Source organism: Lissotriton vulgaris, chromosome 11, assembly GCF_964263255.1.
Source record: "Lissotriton vulgaris chromosome 11, aLisVul1.2, whole genome shotgun sequence".
Taxonomy (NCBI): domain Eukaryota; kingdom Metazoa; phylum Chordata; class Amphibia; order Caudata; family Salamandridae; genus Lissotriton; species Lissotriton vulgaris.
Window position 1 is genome coordinate 409,048,158 of NC_141699.1, and position 18,956 is coordinate 409,067,113.

At 43.9% G+C, this 18,956-nt stretch overlaps 2 protein-coding genes across 5 annotated transcripts in view; one reads left to right on the forward strand and one right to left on the reverse strand.

The window, feature by feature from the left end:
- LOC147679895 (RNA/RNP complex-1-interacting phosphatase-like) overlaps positions 1–8,512 on the reverse strand; it is a 140,003-nt gene extending 131,491 nt beyond the window's left edge. Inside the window, exon 1 of one of the 3 annotated variants that reach the window (XM_086943460.1) lies at positions 8,238–8,512. In XM_086943460.1, the coding sequence (XP_086799586.1) occupies positions 8,238–8,266 (29 nt within the window). In that variant the 5' untranslated portion in view covers positions 8,267–8,512. The remainder of the gene's footprint in view (positions 1–8,237) is intronic. The other 2 variants (XM_086943458.1, XM_086943459.1) reach the window with 2 other exon arrangements.
- A 490-nt stretch (positions 8,513–9,002) lies between these two features.
- STAMBP (STAM binding protein) overlaps positions 9,003–18,956 on the forward strand; it is a 152,026-nt gene continuing 142,072 nt past the window's right edge. The window contains exon 1 of one of the 2 annotated variants that reach the window (XM_086943461.1): positions 9,003–9,370. The gene's annotated coding sequence lies outside the window, so the exon portion shown is untranslated. The remainder of the gene's footprint in view (positions 9,371–18,956) is intronic. The other variant, XM_086943462.1, reaches the window with a different exon arrangement.

Consider the following 18,956-nt stretch of genomic DNA (forward strand, 5'->3'; position numbering starts at 1 on the left):
GATGTACAATGCACAGGACAGATTTTATATGACCCGTTTTAGACTTAATATGTTACATCACTTATTGTCTGTCCCCTCTGGATTTACTTTATCAGTGGAGTTGAAGGGTACCTGCGGCTGCGACAGAAGGTCTCCGCAAGATACCCTTCACTTTGTACTGTTATGTTCATTTTATTCAGCCCCTAAACCAGGGTTACTCCTAGTACGGCCCGACAAGCCTTCCCCGGCGGCCCGCGGACCTTTCAGACATCGTACCAGAGTTTTTTTTTGTTTCAAGGCTGTCTGCAACCAGAGCTGATTCCGAGACTCTGCTGCCTGTGGGGGCCGGGCGATTTCCGCCGTAGTCAGAGTGGGGCTGCAGGGGCGCTGAGAGGTGAAAATAGCCTCATTAACATGCTAATGGTCTTTTAAAGACCTGTGAAATGCTTGGGTGCGGATGTGTGCGCGCGCCTGGAAGCTGTCACAGCCAGGGGCTATCGATGGCTTCGCTTGCCCTGGGCTCCCGCTTTGATATGCTAATCCGTCCGAGTCCAAAACTCTGCAGAGATCATATTAATGTTGCTCATACCCAGCCCGGCCTCCCCGCAGCTGCGTATGCACAGATTCAATTTCAAAAGAAATTAACGAGGGCGCATTCTCTGCTTTTAATGAGTCAAAAGTATATTTGTTAGTATGTTTCCATGTAAAGCGCTTCAGCCGCAAAATCTCAAAGCGCTGTATTGGTAGTTGGTGTTATGTAATCTATAGATTGTCGACTTCTTATTGGCCCCAGAGAGATGAAAGGTCGAGGGGGTGCGCCAGAACTGGAACCGGTGGTTTGCAGGCTGCCCACAAGCCCTTGCAGCATGTGCATCATTCCACAAGCAGAAGACTTTCAGAAAACAGTGACGTTATGGTTCACGCCACTTGGAGCTCTGGTACTTCTACATTTACCTTTGATATTAAGGTTAAATGCAAGTATCAGAAGGTAATGAACAAACCATGGCTCGTAATAGCACTGTGACAGATGCACTACATAAAAGCCAATAACTAGTAGAGCACGTATGCTGTTGTATGTGTTGGTCGAAAAGCCAAGACAGATTTGCTACATACAAACAAAAATTGGTTTAATCTGAAACAAACTCCTGCAATCCCAGTATACAGAACACAAATGTGTGCAAACACCAGATAACAATACAGTGAAATGCCCACGAAACTATAGCAAACTCACACTGAATTAAACAACCCTCTCAGTCAAAGTGCAGCTGACTCCCAATTTTAAGGGGCCTTTGTGCAAGTAAAGCTGTTGCTCAGCAGATTCCTCATTATACAAAAGTGAGGCAAACTGTTTTGCATGGATGTACTACAAATAGTATCTAAAACTGCAGCAAAGCTCCGCACGTGCAAGTTAAATGTGCAATGAAGTACCCACTTCATCCCTGATGTCAAGTGCCTCAGCATCATACCTACTATTTTTAGCCAGCCCAAATTTCTTCGATTATAGCAAATGCCCCTGTTACCTAGCAGTAATCTTCATTAACCTTAGTCCAGCTATCGGCGATGAAGATTACTAGTAACTTGCTCCATCACTCATCCTGGTCCCAGTTCACGAATGTATACCAAAAGCTTTAGTCCTTTGAAAACGTCAAGAGCCAGCATGTTGAGAAACTGAAAATATGAAACGCCCAAATGTAATGCAGCTAAAAGAACACCATCAACAATAGTGCAAAGTAAATCATGATAATTCAGATTTGAGAACCCTCAAAGATCTCATGAACCAATAGTCCCTGGAATTCGGCTGCAAATGCTATACACTGACCCTGGTGCTTGGGTATGGGTGGGACATAGAAAGAGGCACACAACAGGGGTGCCCAACTTCACCTCCTCTGTTTCCCTAGCAGTGGAGCCATTGGCAATACAGGTGTGAGGAGTTATGCATGAACTAAATGAAATATGCATTTGCAAAGGTCATGGCTACCGAAGGCATCCCAGTGCTTATAGCAGCAGAGCAGGGAGGAGAAAAAAAACAGGCTACGGGAATAGCAAAGTCTTTAGCAGTTTGCAGAAGGACAAATGATTAGGTTAAGGGGTCTCATTAGCGCTGCTGAAAGAATTTAGAGAGGGGTCTGATCTTAAAATTAACCTACAGAAGTCATCGTTCCTCCCGTTGGCTGGGGTGCGGTTTACCAGACCTGGGACTGCTGTGGGAGACTGACCATTTTCACTAACTGGGAGTCATTGTGGCACACCCACAAAAAAAGCAATTACAGTATAATATTGAGCGGCTAATTGCCACCTTGCAGTCATCTGGGCTGTTTTGGAACACCTTACCGCTAACAGTTATGGGTAGAACTGCGGTGTCTAAGATAGTGTTTCTGCCCTGCTGCCTGTATGTGATCCAGAATTAGTTGAGCCCACTTCATGCAGGTGTCTTCCATCAGCTGCATACACTACTCACCTCACTTATTTGAGCAGGGAAGCGTAGCAGGGTGGCTCGTTGGACATTAGGGGGGGGATATAAGGATGGTGCGATCGGGGTCCCGAATCTGGAATATTTTTACTACACCCCTCACATGCAACGAAATGGGTGGTGGAAGGAACAACTGGGATAAGGGTCTCCTGGCGGGAATGGTGGAGTGCAGCGAACTCCTGGTGTGGTTGATGGACGGATCGAACGAGTCCCATACTACACCCTATATGGCGCATCGGACAGCGGCAGTGTGACAGATATTGATCACACTGGTTATAAGGAGGGCCCCAGTTAGAGCTGTTTAGAGGTATTTTCCTGAGGTGCTGCCTACACGGTCTATGCTGGGTACACTGTCGATGCAGGAGTCTGGGATTAATCTCATCTCCTTGATTTATAAAGGTGTTACAGGCAGACACGACTGGTGGACTACTGAGGGTGAGGCAGGTCTGAGGCAGATGTGGGGGCTCCATATTCAGATGTGGACTGGACTTTGTGCATTGATCAATGCACAGTTCAAATTAATTCATTTTAATTTCTTACACCATACATACATGACCCTGCAGGCTTGCACAGAATGCAGAGCGCACTTCTCCATGTCCCCGTTGCGGAAGCGCTTGGCCTGAGACTGCCCCCAGGTGAGAGATTTCTGGACGTGGGTAGCAAATAAGTTGTGTCAGACTCCCACATTGCCTTGTACACTCACATTTCAGTTTTGTCTCTTAGGCAATCATGTTGGCTCCAAGAAACGAAAAAATCAATACCGGTTTTGGCGGTTGGCAGAGGTTAAAGCATTGAGGCCGGCAGTAATCACATGAATGTGGTCAGGGCCCCCTCTGAGAACCTCTGGGTCAGAGATGTCGGAATGTACAGTGGCAGAGGAAACGCAGATGCGACACACCCACTTGGATGTTAAACAAGATGATTTGGAAGCATGGGGCATACTATGTAATACGTTCTTGGGCTGAAGGGTGATGCGTTCGAGGAGGACTCCACAGCAATTGGCAGTGTTAGCTCTCTACTCTAACTCTTACGCCCCCTTCCCCGCTATGTTCCGCCACTGTATTTGTCATCGCAATGCGAACCATGTTTTATCCATACTGGTGTTGCAATGCGACCTTCGATCACAGTGCTGCCTTTTAGTTTATGGTTTATAAACTGCCAAAGGTTAGGAAGAAATAAACAGAAAATCTAATAAAAAGACAACATAGCATAGATCCCAATTCCCCAATATTACATGTCGAGGACAGAATTTTGAAGTAAAAATTAAATCCACCTCTTCCAGTGGTCCAAAGCAATGGAACTGTAAAGCCTGTAGCACTGAAGGAAGTTCCCACGTTGGCGGGATAGCAGTAGACCCAGGGTTAGCGACAGAAAAGCTTTTAAACAACCTAGTTAAAGAGTCCAACCAAATCAAGGTTTAGACATTTTTCTGAAAGCTTTAATCTCAAATCAATAGGATCTTTAGTTTGAAAGATGAAACCTATCCAGGAGGAATTGCAAGACTGAAGTGAAATCACAAGATGGAGCTAAAGCATTGTCAATAGACCACTTGTCAGTTGGCATCCCCCCCCCCCCCTCACCCACCGTGCTTAGAGTAAGATTTTAAAATGAAGGTCTTTGTGTACCTAGAAAACCTCCAATCTAGGAGAAGTCACTTGACTATCAAATTCAACTTCCAAACCGAGTGTGGGCTGGAGAATAAGAGAGAACTAAAGGCTTGAGAGAAGATGAAGTACCCACAGAGAGAGCAGTGCCAAGTGCTTTAAGGTAGGGAAACATGATCTCGGTGTCAATAAAGAGACCTCCAACATACACTCGGCTTCCTACTCCTGCAATTTCGAAGGAATCTTCTGGATCTGAGGAAAAGCAGGAAAGGCAGAAAAAAAGACCCTTAAGCTACATGCACACCAGTGCACCCATTCTCCAGGTTACCTCCTCTGGATCAGTCTAGATATGGAAAACCAGTATACTCTAAATGTAGTTGATCCATAACTGGACCCAGCATCTTTGATAATACCCTAGGTGCTGACTTGAGACCAAAGGGAAGAACCTTGAATTGGCAATGTTGATTGCCTACAGCAAATCTCAGGAACTTGGGATGGAATTCTACAACTGGAATGTGAAGATAAGCATGACTGAGGTCCCAAGTTATCAGGAAGAGATCGAAAAGAATGAACAGAACGATCCTATGCATGGTCTCCATCTTTAACGGACTTGTGTATAAATGCATTCATATTTCTCAGATCAATTACCAATTTTATTAATAAACTGCATGATTACTTAAAATCTTTACAGTATAAGATAAAAATAAAAAAAAAGAAGCTTTATGAACGTCCCGACTCACCCCCTCACAAGTCCCATCCACACATAAAAGTGAGAGTCACTTTAGGTTAAATATTAACATATTAGTCCTGATTAGCTGTCCAAAGCAGAGTTCTTTTAAAAGGAGTAATGTATAGGTTGTACCAGTGTTTCCCAACTGATAAGGGGAGGCACATGAAAGTTCGGTAGAGTCAATTCATGTACCAAGGGCTGTTGTCGAAAGATGGATTCTTCGTGGGTCTTTAAACCAGCCCAGGTTGGATAACTGGGGCGGAAGGCTTCCAGTTACTTTGCAGACAATGCCGTTAAGTGGGAGTCGAGTGCCATTTTTACCTGGTGTATAAATTTCGCAACTCTGGCTATCAAACAGGTCGTGGAGACTGAGAGGCACCAGTCCGAAGCCTCTCTGCAAGTTCTATAGTCCGTATTCCGTAAAATCGGAAGCAGCAAGCGATGGCGATCATTGGCCAGCTTTGGGCAGCAGCACAGCAAGTGTAGCCAGGATTCTCTGCGGTAATTGCATAGACGACAGGCCAGGGTGCCATCCGTAGGGGCCCATTTGGGGTTGAAGTCCATGATCCTGAGGGCCAAAAGTACAAAATGTTCTTTCTCGCGCAAGTGGATACTGGATCTTGCAGGTAAGGTTGGGGTTTACCTGGAATATATGATTTGTCCAGGACCCGAGTTAGTGGATTTTGCCGAAGAGATGCAAGGTCAAGTCCAAAGGAGATGATCCGGACTTGGCGCTTAACTGCTTGGGCCCAGGCTGAGAAAGGAATTTCGTGCAGGGGCAAACTCCTTCTTTCGATTTTCAATGCTGCAATAGCCTGTCCTACCTTTGAGTACCAGGGGGAGCCCACCTCATCAAAGATTGATTTTAGGGAGTGCTTTCAATACTCTAATATAGAGTTTTAAAAGGTCCCCCAGTAATACCAGCTCAGGTCGCTTAAGGCCTATTTCTAGCCTTAATCTAGTGTTCCTTGCGTATCTAGGGGCCTGTAGCACCATCTTATAGGCTTTCGCTTGGGCCGCGTTTACCACTTTGTCAAATGCACCAGGGTAGGCTATATGCCCATATGCAATGGCAGGGATCAGTTTTGCCCGGAGCACTGTCAACATTGGTTCTGCTGTGGGACTGACCAAGCGGTGGCATAAGCGTCTTAGCGACAGAATGGTTTTGTCAATTTTAGGTTTAAGCTCTTTCAGATGTTTGACTGCAGAGGCACTCTCAGAGACCCAGGTGCCTAGATAGTTGTAGGATGGGGCAGTGACGATACGGTGCTCCCCCAGAGACCATGAAGCTTCTTTTTTGAGGGGGTATTTGCCAAAAATGACGATTTTGGTCTTGCTCACGTTGATCCGCAAGTCATTTGAGTTATTGTACAAGGCCAAACTGCTTAAGGCTCTTTGGAGCCCCACCCTAGTGTGGTCCATGATCACCGTGTCGTCTGCATACTGGAGTGTTCCCAAGACGAGCCTCCCCAGTTTTGGAGGTGCTAAGTTGGCATCTTTCAGAGCTGTCCCCATGTCCGCAGTATACAAGTTGAAAAGCATGGGGGCCAAGACGCACCCCTGCCTGAGGCCCGAGTTGGTTTCAATTCTTTCGGTTGTTATTGTAGGGCTTAGCTTCACCTTGACCCAGGTGCCCTCATAGAGCGCTTTTATAGCTTTTAGCAGAGCCTGTGGTAGCCCCCACGAGTCAAGTTTTGCCCAGAGCCGGCCCCTGTTCACTCGGTCAAAGGCTGTGGAGTAGTCTATGAAACAGATCAATTACCAGATGGTAGCCTGCGGATGCTTTTAGCACTAGCAAAGCTATAGAGTAAACCACCAAGCTTCTTTCTTTGTAGCCTGAACTGACACCCCTTTCACCCAAAGATGAGGATAATTACAATCCTGGAAACGTTATTAACGTAACTATGAAAGTATTGGCTCAAAAACATCATGTAGAGTTATGTTGAGGAAAGCGGGAAAAAAATATGGAATGTCCAAGAAAAGGACTTTTAGCATCAAAACAAGTCAGTCTATAATGCACGACACTACCATATACTTGTATGTGTGCTTAGTCAAATACTTTTTTTTAATCCACACTTTCGGGCAAGGAACATTCACATATAAGACTCCACTATACAATAGGCCCTGCTGCAAATGTATGACCAGGGATTGGCAAAGCTGCCCAGTTAGGAGAGGTTTGCTGGAAACAAAAATGCAACATGACCCTTCAGGGACTTCCTTCTCTCTCCAGGCAAAGGCCCAAGAAAGACTGAATTGAGTGCTAAGACCGAAGACAAACCAGGAGGCGTTGAGGTCTCCGAAGTCAGTGAGTAATGGCAAAATGTTAACGCTCAGCAAGAGAGTAGAAGCAATAAAGTAAGGAGAAAGATACTGGACACTGGAGATGGTTAACTAGATTGTAGGACAGCTTCCTCTTAGTGTGCACAAGTTGAGTGGGCATGCAATTTTCTGCAGCAGTTGGAGGAAATCTTGAAACGGACACCTTTATATACAAGATTAGAAACAAAAAAGGCATAGTAAAGAGAGCAGTAGACAGGTGAATTATGGAGCAGTGAGGATGGTGTGGTCTCTTCTACGTGTATGGTCCAATCACGCGCTTATAGAAATACAGAACTCCCTTCAGGCGTTGGCCACACAGCACTAAGTAGTCTTTATTATTGAAGCAAAGTTCCCCAGAGGCAAGGTCTATTTACAGAGCATGATATTGCAATGATTTAGAGGGGGCGGGTGGCGGAGAAGCAAAGGGACGAGCGAGAGCAATATAGGGAGTTGGGAACACAAGGGAGACAACTGGAAAGGGCATGCACTCTTGAGGAATGATTCATAAAAAAAGAAACTAATAATTCCTGAAAAGATAGCAGTTGTGGGAGAACAGAAGGAGACAGTCAGAGAAATAGTAAACAGGTTATTCTCGATGGGAGGGACAAAGATATGTCGGAAGGGGTAAAACAAATAAAGCCTGTGTGTAGGAAACAAGCAAATGTGGGTGACCAAACACAAGCCAATGGTAAACAATGGGCGGAATTAATTCATGGACAAGCTTTCAGCATGTACCCAATATGTGTTTGCAATCAGAAAGCTATGGCATCTGGTAACTTCGCCCTAAAGATACAGGCCAGAGCGATGAAAAAAAAAGGGGGGGGGGGCAGTTAGTAACACTGCTTGGAGAGAACTCCACATTAGCAAAGAAGCAGAGCTCTTGTTGTGTGGATTTTTGTTTACCAACCTGATGTAGCTGACGAGTAGCAATACTTTTTAACTTCAGGGAATATAACAAAGTTGAAAATTAAGACTTGCAAATGAAAAATCCATGACTGTGGCATAATGTCCATCTGGTAACACCCCTTTCATCTCTACACCCATCTACATTTTAACCGCTCACCTTTAGATCCGAATAACTCAATTTCTATACATCGTGCCCTTCGCCTGTCCCGACGGGTTAAACTGAACTTACCTTTCAGGTAGTTTGTTCATCTTCCCCATTCCACCCTTGCTCAAACTCTTTCGTCCGGGGCCTTGAGCTACTATCGCCGTTTCGCTCAAGGCCCCGAGCGCAAAACGCAACAGATTCAAGGCCAAGCAGGACAAGACCACACACAGCACGCTCTATCTCTCCGATGCCGAAGCCGGTTGGAGTCCAGCCACACCGCACTTTTTGGGTCGCTCACCCATGACGTAGACGGAAACAAACAAGAACGGAAGCGAAGGTTTGATACGCCATTTTAAAGTGATCTAGTTAGGTGGGATCCGTCTAAGTCGTCATTGTCGGAACACATTTCCAAGTTGAAGTACTATGCATACCGCCATGTTGGAATGGCAATTGTTGATGAAGAATGTTATAGTATGACGTGATACAGGCGGTTTTATTAGAAAGCTTCTACAGTGTGGTGGTTATGTGTTGGAATTATTGTAAATATATGAATTCAAATTAGTTGTGTATTGGCAAGTTCAGCATCGCCGACGTCAATATGTATAACTAAAGGGCAAGACGGGGGTGGTGCATCACAATGTTACTCGGGGCACGCTCGAGTCGGGTAAAGTGGCTGAAATAAAACGCTATCTTGGATTTAAATCGGTGGAATAATCTCGTTGAAGAAAGTACAATACGTTGGCTAAAACTACAGTCAGATCCTCCCACTCCGAGATGGCCGCTCCGTTTACTCATTGCCGGTTAGCTGTTCTTCATTTGTTTCCATGCTTACTGAACAGTATTCCTATCAACTGACAACTAGCCAAGGGATGATCTGGAAGCTTTGCGTATGGCTCCGGATCGTTTCGTTGGTAACGTCATATTCGAGAGACCCGGAAGCGCCAAGGAGCATCCATCGAAGTCTGGCAAATCTGGCAGGGGTTGCAGGCAGCAGGTAATGGCGAGCAGGGACTTTCAGCACTGCCAGTCAGTGTGGGCGGGTTCCAAAGGAGTGGCATTCAGGCGATGAGGCGTTGCGATACTGAGGAAGAAGGAGGAAATAAAATAATGGACAATTGAGAGAATATGCATGTGGTATTTGTTGGTTAACCAGTGGCCCAAGCAGGAACTGAAAAAGTCCAGAGATCGTATTGAAGAAAATCAAGAGTTGTAAATAGGTACGTTGAGATGTGTTAAAAGGATGGCCATTGTAAGTCCCTCTGTGGGGCCAAATGAAGATCACAGAGGTCTCAGACCATGACTGTTTATTTTAAGTAAGGTCTAAGAAGGAAACACCTACTTCTTTCTTACAGAGTGTGATGAATATAGAAACTGCAGTTATATTTTGTTTCTAGGAGATGCCGATCAAAGTTCCATGGTCTAATAAAGAAATTCTACATTTATCAGGGTTCATGCCTTTCCTCATGAATGATATAGTTATATGACATTTCAGGATTATAGTGTTTTCATCTGATTAAAAAAATATATATACGTTATTGTTTTTTGTATAGCACAGTAAACGCCATTTACCTGCACTTTTCATAGTTTGTGCAGACATTTATTTATTTATTGATTTATTTGTGGGTATTTATAGAGCGCGACCTATCGCTCCGAAGGGAGCATCTTGGCGCTGAGCGTGTGTATGAAATATGGTGGAACACCTAGATAGCTGCCATCACAGGACTGTCAGATTGCTGATAAATCCATGTTTTCAGGTGTTTCCTGAATATACTTTCAGAGTCGATAAGTTTTAGGTTTAGTGGCAAGCTGTTCCATGCCCTTGCAGCCAAGACTGTGAAAGTTTTTCCTCCCAAAGTTTTATATTTATACCTCGGGATTTTGGTGAGGTTGCCACTAGAAGATCTCAGGCAGCGCACTGGGTCGTAATGCACAAAACACTTGGCAAGATACTTTGGCCCTGTGTTTTTCAAAGCTTTAAAAACTGTTAATAGAAGTTTGTAGAGAATCCTCTAATGCAGTGGCAACCAATGAAGAATATTTAGTGCTGCGGAAGCTGAGGATTTCCTGGGTAGTTTTAGAACTAGTCTTGCCGCAGCATGTTGTACACTCTGCAATTTCTTCAAAGTGGCCCTTTTTACTCCCGCCATCATTGACCTGCAATTGTGATTTAACCAGCAGAGAGAGGTTCTTTACTGGTGACTACTTACATTTTTTTTGTTGCAGTTTTATATAGTACGCATTTGACCCGAAGGTATTGGAGCGCTTTACATGAGAACCAGTTACGTTACACAAGGACGCATTCATTTTTGGTAGGCAGAGTGAGATTAAAGGATTCACCCAGAATGACAGATTGTTGAGCCAATGCATAGACTCGACCCTGGTACCCCAGCTCCAAAGTCTGTAGCTCTGGCCGTATGCCACATCCTCTTAAACACATTGTTGGGGGTGGGTTGTTTTGAGAATGTGGCTTAACTTTCGCAGAAGTGCCTTAATAAGGGATTCGGGAGTGTAGTCAGTGGTTCAAGTGGGGAGTAAAAAGTAGGGGAACGGTGGGCGGAGAATCAGAGGGTGGGAATAACCCAAGGATTGTATCAGTGGGCGGAGCCAGAGGTGTGGCCAGAATGCGCAAATATCCCAATTTTTAGTATTTGTTTGGCATTTCACTGCCCAGTTTAATCAACCAATGGGTACACATGATTACTTTAGGTTATAATGAATTATTGACATTAAAACACATTCACAAGGTGGTATATGCTTCTAATCACAGAATGTCCCAAATATGATAAAATGTGGAACCACAAGCCATTTGTCGCTGAGCCATGGAGTTTGTCATCAGCACTTCTCCCTTTTTCCACAACAGCAGTTCAAACATGAATGGCAAAATATCCTAGTTTGCAAATGTTTTCTATATAATTATGGCTCTGCCATATTTCCCTCATAATGCAAGATCTGCTGCATGATCTGACTATTTAAACTAATAAATAGTTTATAGCTCAAACATATCAAAAGTTAATTAAAAAATGTGACTTGTTTTGCTGCCTCCACCCAAATTCAGCACTCGTTGTGGTCACACCGGTTGTACTGTCCTAGAGCTGGCCCTTCTCAAGGGTCCTGTGACCACAGTGACAGAGTCACTGTTGTTCTAGCCTGTGCTGCTTCATAGGCCTGCCCGCAAGACTGGAGGTGAACTTCAGTATGGATTGTGGTGGACGCACCTTGAAGGTTAACCCACACTTGCCACCGCTAGGGTCCACCTGCTGGTGCTAAGACACCAGGGCTTCTAAGGACTTGCGAAACCTTCAAAGGTCTAGCATGGGATTGTGATCTCTCAGCAGAGTGGTCTGGTGGACTGGTTATTAAGGCTTTACCTGGTTCCCCAGTTCCAAATTAAGCAGCTCTGTCCGTAGTGCCACATCCTCTCCCCTACTGAACACCATACTGCCCCACTGAGAACAACTCACGCTGCCTTTAACTACAACACAATTGCTGACTGCTATAAACACCTGGATGCGGCTCAATTTATATCACACACTAGACAAGAGCAATATGCATGCTACAAAAAAAGTAACAACATCCTGGAAAAAGCAAACACTCATAGGGAATGCAAAATTTAGCAAACCATGTGAAATGTAAGCAGGAACAACATCGTTATCTCAACGCTTTTACACTCACTATTCAGAAATCAGTGAGTTCTTTTTCCTGAAAAGTTAAGAACATGACTACAGGGCCCTGAATAGACCCATTTCAATGTCCATTGCTTGTTTCCTTACAAAACTTAAGCAGTATGGTAAAAAGACCACATCCGTGGACGCAGAGCTGCAGTACACATTTTGTTTTCCAATCCACACATTGCAATACCTCCAGGATTAGTGCACTAGTTGCAAGCCCAGGGAAAACAAAGACAAGAAAACAAAGATAGCACTTCACTGGCAAACTCTGTAAAATTGGCGCTAATGTGTTTGAGCGTGAATAAAATCAGCCAGTTTGGTACCACTCTCTCTTACTTTATTTAGTTATTTTTCATATTTGTAACTTTATATTCCAGATGCTGCACTTTGGAATTAAAATGTCAGAAAAATACGACACTTCCAGCAAAAATGTTTTTCTTTTTTGGATGCATTTCACAGGGGAGCAAATAAAAGAAAGGAGAGGAAAGAAAGTGAGAACCCCACCTTAAAGTCACAGTTTTCAGTAAGCGTGCTACACAGAAAGAGAGGGAAGAAGGAAAGACTGGGGGGGCAGCTGAAGTGGCAGAGCAGAAGTGCACACTATTTTTCTTCTCTGGGCAAGAAGGAAAAGACAGAGTTCTGTTACTTCTCTGCCACCCTCCTCGAACGCAGGGAACGGCAAGCTTTATTTATAGGCAATGGTGATTTCTTTGTCCTGCTACGCATTTTCAGAATAAAAAAGTAGGGGAACGGAATTCTTGGAATTGAAGAAGTAGAAGCACGCCGTGCCCTGCCGATCCCGCCCACTTCGACCACTGAGTGTAGTTGACATTACAATTTGTGGATGTCAAGTGGATAGTGGGGTGTCTCTGTATTGCGGTTCGAAAGGGGTTGCAGGTTTTGAGGCACTCCACCTATCCTGTGTAAGGTATGGCAGTTTTGTTGAGTAGGAGAAATGGATCTTTTGTCCTTCCAAATTACCTGTGTGGTCCTGTGTCAGAACTTCTAATTCAGTTTTGGTGGAGTTTTTTTGTTCCTCATCTGGTTGTATTATTTGCCAGGGAATAATACACCCCAGGCTATAGTTCTACACCCTTGTCTATTGTTTCCAATAGACACGTGGCACTCTGTATTTTTTGTTTAAGTACTTCCTTGTAATTGGTACAGGCCTCTCTATATTTGGCACTGTTCATTGTTCTTGGAGACAGCATTCATAGTTTGTTGTATGTGGCATATTCCACCCTAGTGTCTCTCAATGTCTATGTTGGCTGTGCTCATTGTCACTTCTACCTTTTTTCCTGTTCCACCAGAGTATTCTCAGAGGTTCCCAGTCCCAAAGGTATCCTGTTTCCTGATCTTTGTTCCAGGAGTCTTGTTCTTGATACTCTAATACAAGTGTTTCTGAGATCAATAACTAGATGGATTGATGGATCCTCTTGACCGCTATGTATATAGCTAGAGTTAGAATAAGTCATTGCCTTGCTATCCATAGCTTATGAGGGAAAGTTCTGCTCTATGCAACAAGTAGCACTTCTGTCCACAGTGGACAAAGTATCAGTTGAGCAAGGGATTGGTCTGCTATTAGTAAAAATCTGTGCTGTCTGTGATAGTAGTTTTGACTGTACCAATGTAGGGCATGTTGGTGGACCAGTCTACAATCTCGAATCGATAGTTCCCCATAACCTGGATACCATGGAGCGATGGCCCCTATTAAGTATATGCACATTGTTTTGACTAGGGACTCTGAAAGTGTGGGTCAGCTGGCACTATATTGGATATAAATTTATCTCTTTGGCGTATCCAGTGTTAGTCTTTTTATTTGGAGAGTTTTACATACCTGTGTAGAGAAAGGGCCAGAGGCAAAATTTGTTGTTGTCTCCCTGGGAAAGGTAGGGGTTGCACCCTGAGGATTGAAAAATAGCTGTTGCTGTAGCCGGAAGGAAGATGCTCCCTAGAATGTGGAGACCTTGCCTCAAATCTGCTCGAGCCCAGATCTAACCTGACAGTGGACTGTCTTGAGACCTTCAAACTGCGGAAGATCGCAGAGAATAGAGATTTGTTTTGGCTGCTCATTTCTGCCGGTTTTGTGCATGGAGAGCAGAGCTCTGCATTAAACAAAGGACTGTGCAGGTGCACTAGTGAGAGGTGCTGTGAAAAAAGAGCACCTCCGGAGTTTTCCGCTGCTGGCATCCTCCCCCACTCAGGATTGCAGAACAGTGTGTTTGCTGCAGTCCAACCATGATCCAGTGCCTTGCCGAACCTGAAGTCATAAGATGCCGGGACTGCCCCAGTACAAGCATCTCTCTTGCCAATCAAGATCCAATCACCTTACCTGTTTTAGTCAGAGACTCTATTTGACTACGAGACTTCTGCTCCTTACCTCTGAAGCACCCAAACACTACATCCATCCGAATTGAGATCTCGAATTTACTAAGAGCCATTTGCTCTCCCACCCCATTGCTGGCTCCTAGAGCAACCCCAGCACTGGTATTAAACTCTACATAAGAGACAAGTAAGTCACCCTATTTTTATTAGGTCAAGCATGCAGACAGCTGTCGCTATGGCGACAATCTTTCGTATTTACAATCAAAGCAAAACATCTCTAAAAAGGGGCTATTAACCTGCCCATTACTTACAATTCTTTGGCATAATTCTCACTCTTCTTTGCTGCTTTCTAATTTGGTAAGCTGTAATGCCATCACTTCCTGGTCTTTGTGTGGAGCATTGACAAAGTACAGCTTTATTTAACTTAATTGGTGTCTGTCCGCTCATACTGAGGTACATTTTTTTTTCTATTTTGGCATTTTCAAATAGCCGAAACTCAACCCTTCCTGAGGGTGTTGGGGCACTAAACATAAATAACAGTTACTTTACATAAGTTCACATTCATTTTTAGGTTGAGCCTAGGCAGCACATGTGCTATCTCTTCGAGACATGCTGTATCTACTCTGGCCCACCATCGCTTTTAATTGGTTTCTTTGATTGTCTTTTAAAAATGTTTGCTTGCTAGTGATCAATCCTCACTCTTTGTGCCTCCTTCTTCTCATTTGTTTACTTCCCCAGAGCACTGCCCAATTACTGGTCTCATTAAACGTTTCTGTTTATGGGTTCCTTTTGGGAAACTCTTTTTTTTTTAATTTAAATTTCTTTATTGAGTTTTGAACGTTTAATGCAAGCAGGGGACAGCTCAAAAATAACAAAGTCCTTTACAAAAACAATTCATAATCAGAGAGAGAGACAGTTCCATATACCACAGTAAAGAAAAAGCAAAAAGCATTGTCCAGTAACCCAAGAATTGTCTAAAAAAATAAAAGAAAAACATGTTAACATTAACATTGTCCTGGAACCTAAGTAGAGTAAATCAGTTCAATTCAGGGTCCTCTGAATCCACTGCTCTATAGGCGCCCAAAGCTTTGCACCGAGCATTCTTTTTTTTTCGACCCTTAGTCCTGTATATGGCTCTTTCCAAATTATACTTGGATAATAGATGGGCTCTCCAGGTGAAAAAAGAGAGGGGATCTGGATTGATCCACTCTTAGGTGATACAAGCCCTCAATAGTGCCATAAAAAGAATATTTCTATGTCCTTCAGGGAGTTCAAGAGAAGATACCCCAATTAACACTATTTCTCCTGTCAGGACAATTGTGGGGCCACATAGTAGAATGAGAAAGGTCTGAATTTCAGATAAAAATGAAGACAGCCGAGCACAAGTAAAAAAACATATGAAGTGCGTTGGCTGCAAACAGTCCACACCTACTGCACGGTGTACCTACAGTGGTCCCCTATTTACTAATTTTTGAAGGTGAATAATATAGATCAAATAAAGCCATGTAATGATGGGTGAGGGCTCTGCCAGTAATTAATATAGTGTTGGCCAATGTTATAGATTCTTGTAATTGAATATCATCATTACCCGATTTTTCGCCCCACCTCCTTTGATGAAAGGCAATATCATCTGGGAATGAAGCCATAAATAAACTATAATAATAGCCTATCGTTTTTTTTAGTAAACATACTATCGATGAGCGGAATTCTCCGGAGCCCAGATCGATCTTGTGGTCGTAGAGTATTAAAGAAACTATGTATCTGAACATACTTGAAGTAATCATTGCCGGTTAAGTTGTATTTGTTCACTAGTTCCGAAAAGGCGATTAACTGATCCTTCTGCCACAGATCCCCAACACAGAAGATTCCAGAGTTAGGCCACCTAGTCATTACATGGCCCTAAAAATTGAGGGAAAAATGCTTACGGATGTGAAGGGAGTATACAGCAAGATTTTCTCAATCCCCATTTGGCGTTTGATTATCCTCCAGACTCCATATGCAGCTTTCAAAGTCTTAAACTTTGTTTTTTTTTAAATAGCTAGGCTCTATAATTTTTAGAAAGCTGCCTTGACACTCCACCCCTATTGTAAATTCAAAAATTGAGGGTGAATGGCTAAATGGAATTCACGCTCTCCCACCAATGATCAACGGTGATATAAACTGCAGGACAGAAGCAAGATAATAATACAAAAAATGAGGGATACCTCACCCACCCCTAGACTTAGAGAGCATAATTTTCTTATATGATCTGCGCTGCCGCTTATACCCCCACAGGATTCTAGCTGCCATCCTTTCTAATGTTTGAAACAAGTGGGCGGGAACTCTAATGAAATTGTCCTAAACATGTATATAAACTTTGGCAAAATCATAATTTTTAAGACATTACATCTATCAAATAGAGATAGATGAAGGCGATCAATGCGTTCTAACGATTAATTTGCTTTTTTCAGGACAGGATTCATATGAAGCTCTGGAATGGCCCCGCTTGGCGCCTGCAAGCTACTTTAGAGCGGATGCTCTGTAAAAATTACTGCTGATCTATTACTTGAATATTTTAACGCTTATTTTTAAAATTGAATACTAATTTTAAACAACAATATTTTAATTCACCCAGCACCTTGCATTTTGCACTAGCGGCGGATAGCTGTTGGAATTGATTGAGAATTTTAACTGTGTTCACCTTTATTGCCATTTGCACTTGCGTGGGTTGCTGAGAGTCACACTTGAGCTTCACTTAAGCTGTCAGTCGTCTGCGCTCGATATTCCAGCCTGCCCGCCCCGGTCCGACTCGGTAGCCAATACCGTAGTGCGGAGGGCGGGGCAGGCAAGAGCCAGACACCCACAGGAAGTCGAGCAGTCAGCGTTCTAGCTGCTCACTTCTGAGGGCTATTTAGCCCCTCGTCGGGTCTAGCGCGCAGCGATTGCGCGCAGCGGGGCGCCCTTGACGGCGCCTAAGACAAGCCAAAGACCTGCCCGTCTGCGCCCGTCCGCGCCAGAACGGAGCCAGGGGCTATGTCCAGACATCCAGCCTTACAGAGTCCCATAAGGTATTCCGCCGCGGACTTGCTGGCCTTGCAACCAGCCTTGTCATTATGCCGCGAGAATGAGAACTGGACATATCCTGAAGGTCCATTCTCCTGCAAACTATGTCATTACCAAGCAAATATTCGACCCCATCCAGACCTCAATATTCCCATAGCTTGTAAACATAAAAATACACTTCAATGTTTGCTGCTAAACGTCCGGTCCCTGCCTAAGAACCAAGTTCAGATATGGGATCTACTTTACTCATCCCAGCCAGATCTATGTTTCCTGACGGAAACATGGCTCAAACCCCACACAACTCCATCCATTACCATCGCTATCCCTTCAGGATACAAGCTATTAAATATGGACCGCCCAGTCAAGATAGGTGGCGGATTAGCGATCATCCACAAGGAACACCTGAAAGTCACTATTATAGAGAAACAATGCAGCCTCAGTCTGGAATTTATGTCTTTTAGGATTAATATTTCTTCCAAATTAGCTATGAAAGGTGCACTTATATACCGCCCACCAGGACCCAATGCTGGGTTCTCCCTCTCCCTCATGGAATTATTGGCACCCTACATTAGAGCCAAGGAAAACTTTATCCTTCTCGGCGATTTCAACACACATGTAGACAAACCAGAACTAAGTGAAACTAAAGCCTTGCTTGCTGATATGTCCGCTCTAGGGCTCCAACTTCATAATTCCGATCCAACCCATGAAGGGGGACATTTACTAGACTTACTTTTCTCTAACTGCCCCACCCTGTCCGGCATAGTCACCTCTCAGCTGGACTGGACAGACCACCATTTATTAGAATTTGATCTTCCAATAGCTAACAAACCACCACTCCACAAAACTCTCTCCCCCATATGGCGGCGTCAGTGGCATAAAGTCACCGCTGAAGGACTACAGAAGGTCTGGGAAAAACCCTTATCCTTCGCAACTGACAATGTAGAAGATACTCTATCCAGCTTTAAGGATTCTCTTTTGAAAGCCTTAGACAAAGTAGCCCCGCTAAAACTTCACAAACAATTCCCCACTCACAAAAAGGAAAAATGGTACACAGACACCTTAAGAAGTGAGAAGCAAGGGTGTAGAAAGTTGGAGAAAAAGTGGCGGAGGTCGCACCTCCTAGATGATAAGAATGCCTACTTAAAAGCACAATCCAAATACTACAAAAACATCAAAACAGCGCGCAAATTTAGCTTGGCCCAGCAGATATCGGAGGCTGGCAACTCCTCAAAGGAATTATATAAGATTATCGAATCCTTTGTGAAACCCACAGCATGTGTTAGCGTGGATGATTTTTCACTGCCACTTTGTGAAGAGATATCTCTGTTTTTCGAGAATAAAATCAACCTCATTTACGATAAAATCTTGAACAACACCTCTACCAATACCTGCAGCCCTACCCCCATTGTTAGCTCCGCTAACACCACCTTTCAACAAAAAACAATATCACTACTCTCCTTTTCCCCCAATATCCGACACCGATCTCCACCTTCTAAATAACCATATAAAATCTGGCTCCCCTAACGACCTTATACCCGCAAGAATGATGGCCCCTCTCAACTCCTTCCTTGGCCCACTCCTACAAACCATTATAAATCAATCCCTCGGTGAAGGACGGGTGCCTTCTGAGTGGAAACAAGCAGTTGTAAATCCAATTCGGAAAAATACCACTCTGCCCTGGTCTGATTTATCGAACCTCAGGCCCATCTCCCTCCTACCCTATCTTGGTAAACTTACCGAGAAGCATGTGAATACCCACCTGTCAAAT